Source organism: Cynara cardunculus, unplaced genomic scaffold, assembly GCF_001531365.2.
Source record: "Cynara cardunculus var. scolymus isolate 2C unplaced genomic scaffold, CcrdV1 Un_Scaffold_11392, whole genome shotgun sequence".
NCBI classification, from domain to species: Eukaryota; Viridiplantae; Streptophyta; class Magnoliopsida; order Asterales; family Asteraceae; genus Cynara; species Cynara cardunculus.
This window is the reverse complement of record NW_020206672.1, coordinates 1511-2529: the sequence shown is the minus strand read 5'-3', so window position 1 is coordinate 2529 and position 1019 is coordinate 1511. Positions and strand designations below refer to the sequence as shown.

At 45.5% G+C, this 1019-nt stretch overlaps 1 protein-coding gene across 1 annotated transcript; it reads right to left on the bottom strand.

The window, feature by feature from the left end:
- Window positions 1–7: 7 nt before the first annotated feature.
- Window positions 8–445, bottom strand: LOC112505497 (probable carboxylesterase 18; the record flags this gene model as incomplete). Its single annotated transcript, XM_025109397.1, has 1 exon — window positions 8–445. A coding segment is annotated over exon 1 (438 nt), but the record flags the coding sequence as incomplete, so codon positions are not given.
- Window positions 446–1019: the final 574 nt, after the last annotated feature.

Below are 1019 nucleotides of genomic sequence, written 5' to 3'. Positions count from 1 at the left end.
TCAGCACATCAAAGCAATCATCATGTTGCGCAGGATACGGGTGCTCCGGTGCAAGACGGTAGTCGACGGAAACAATGATTGCAGGAAGTTTTCTGGCAAACCGGCGGCACACATCGTCGTAGAACTTCATGTCGGGGGAGAGGAAGGCGAATCCACCGCCATGAAAGAAGACAATGAGAGGGAGATCTTCAACGGCGTGCTGAATTGGGAGAAAGACGCGAAACCGGAGCTTGCGAGCGGGATCCACAACGACGTCGTATGTCTTGACACCGTTTCTGGGTTTGGACGTGGGGGGGCTCCGATAGTCAAAGAATTTGATGAGACGGCGGTTGACGGTGCCGTCTTTCCTCCTAGCTGCCTCGGTTACGGCGGAGAGAACCCAAAGTAAGATTCGTGTTTTCCAGGGCAAAGAGAGGGAGGCCGGAGTTTTGGTGGCGGCTTCCATTAATGAAAGAAAATAAAAGTTGACAGCCACAGGGGTTTCTAAAAGCATTTATATTTGAAAAAACGGTTTTAGTTTGGTAATCGAAATTGGTGGAGTGAATATGACTTCACAGGATAAGTATATTGTGGTGATATGATGGTTTTGACGATTAGAAGTTAGGACCATACAAGTCGACGTTAATGATTTCTTATGTTTCGTTTAGTTTGTAGAATATTTTTGGATGAAATAATTTTTTTTTAAAGAAATTTGATTCTGAAGAAATTGAAATGGAATGTTAAACCGATATAAAATACATAACCTAAATATAATCATAAGTCAAACGATATTACTAAATCGACGGTAGTTCAGATCGGTGGTGGTCCACAGCTGTTCAGATGGTGGTGGTCCGCAGTCATTCAGATCGATGGTGGTCCGCAGTCATTCAAATGAAGGTGGTCAGTGGTGGTTCAAATAGGCGGTGGCGGCGGTGGTTGTTCAAATCGGTGGTGGTCGGCGGTGTCCGATGGTGATTCAGATCGATGGTAGTCGTCGGTGGTTGGCATTGATATAGATCGATGGTGGTTCGTTGTGGTTC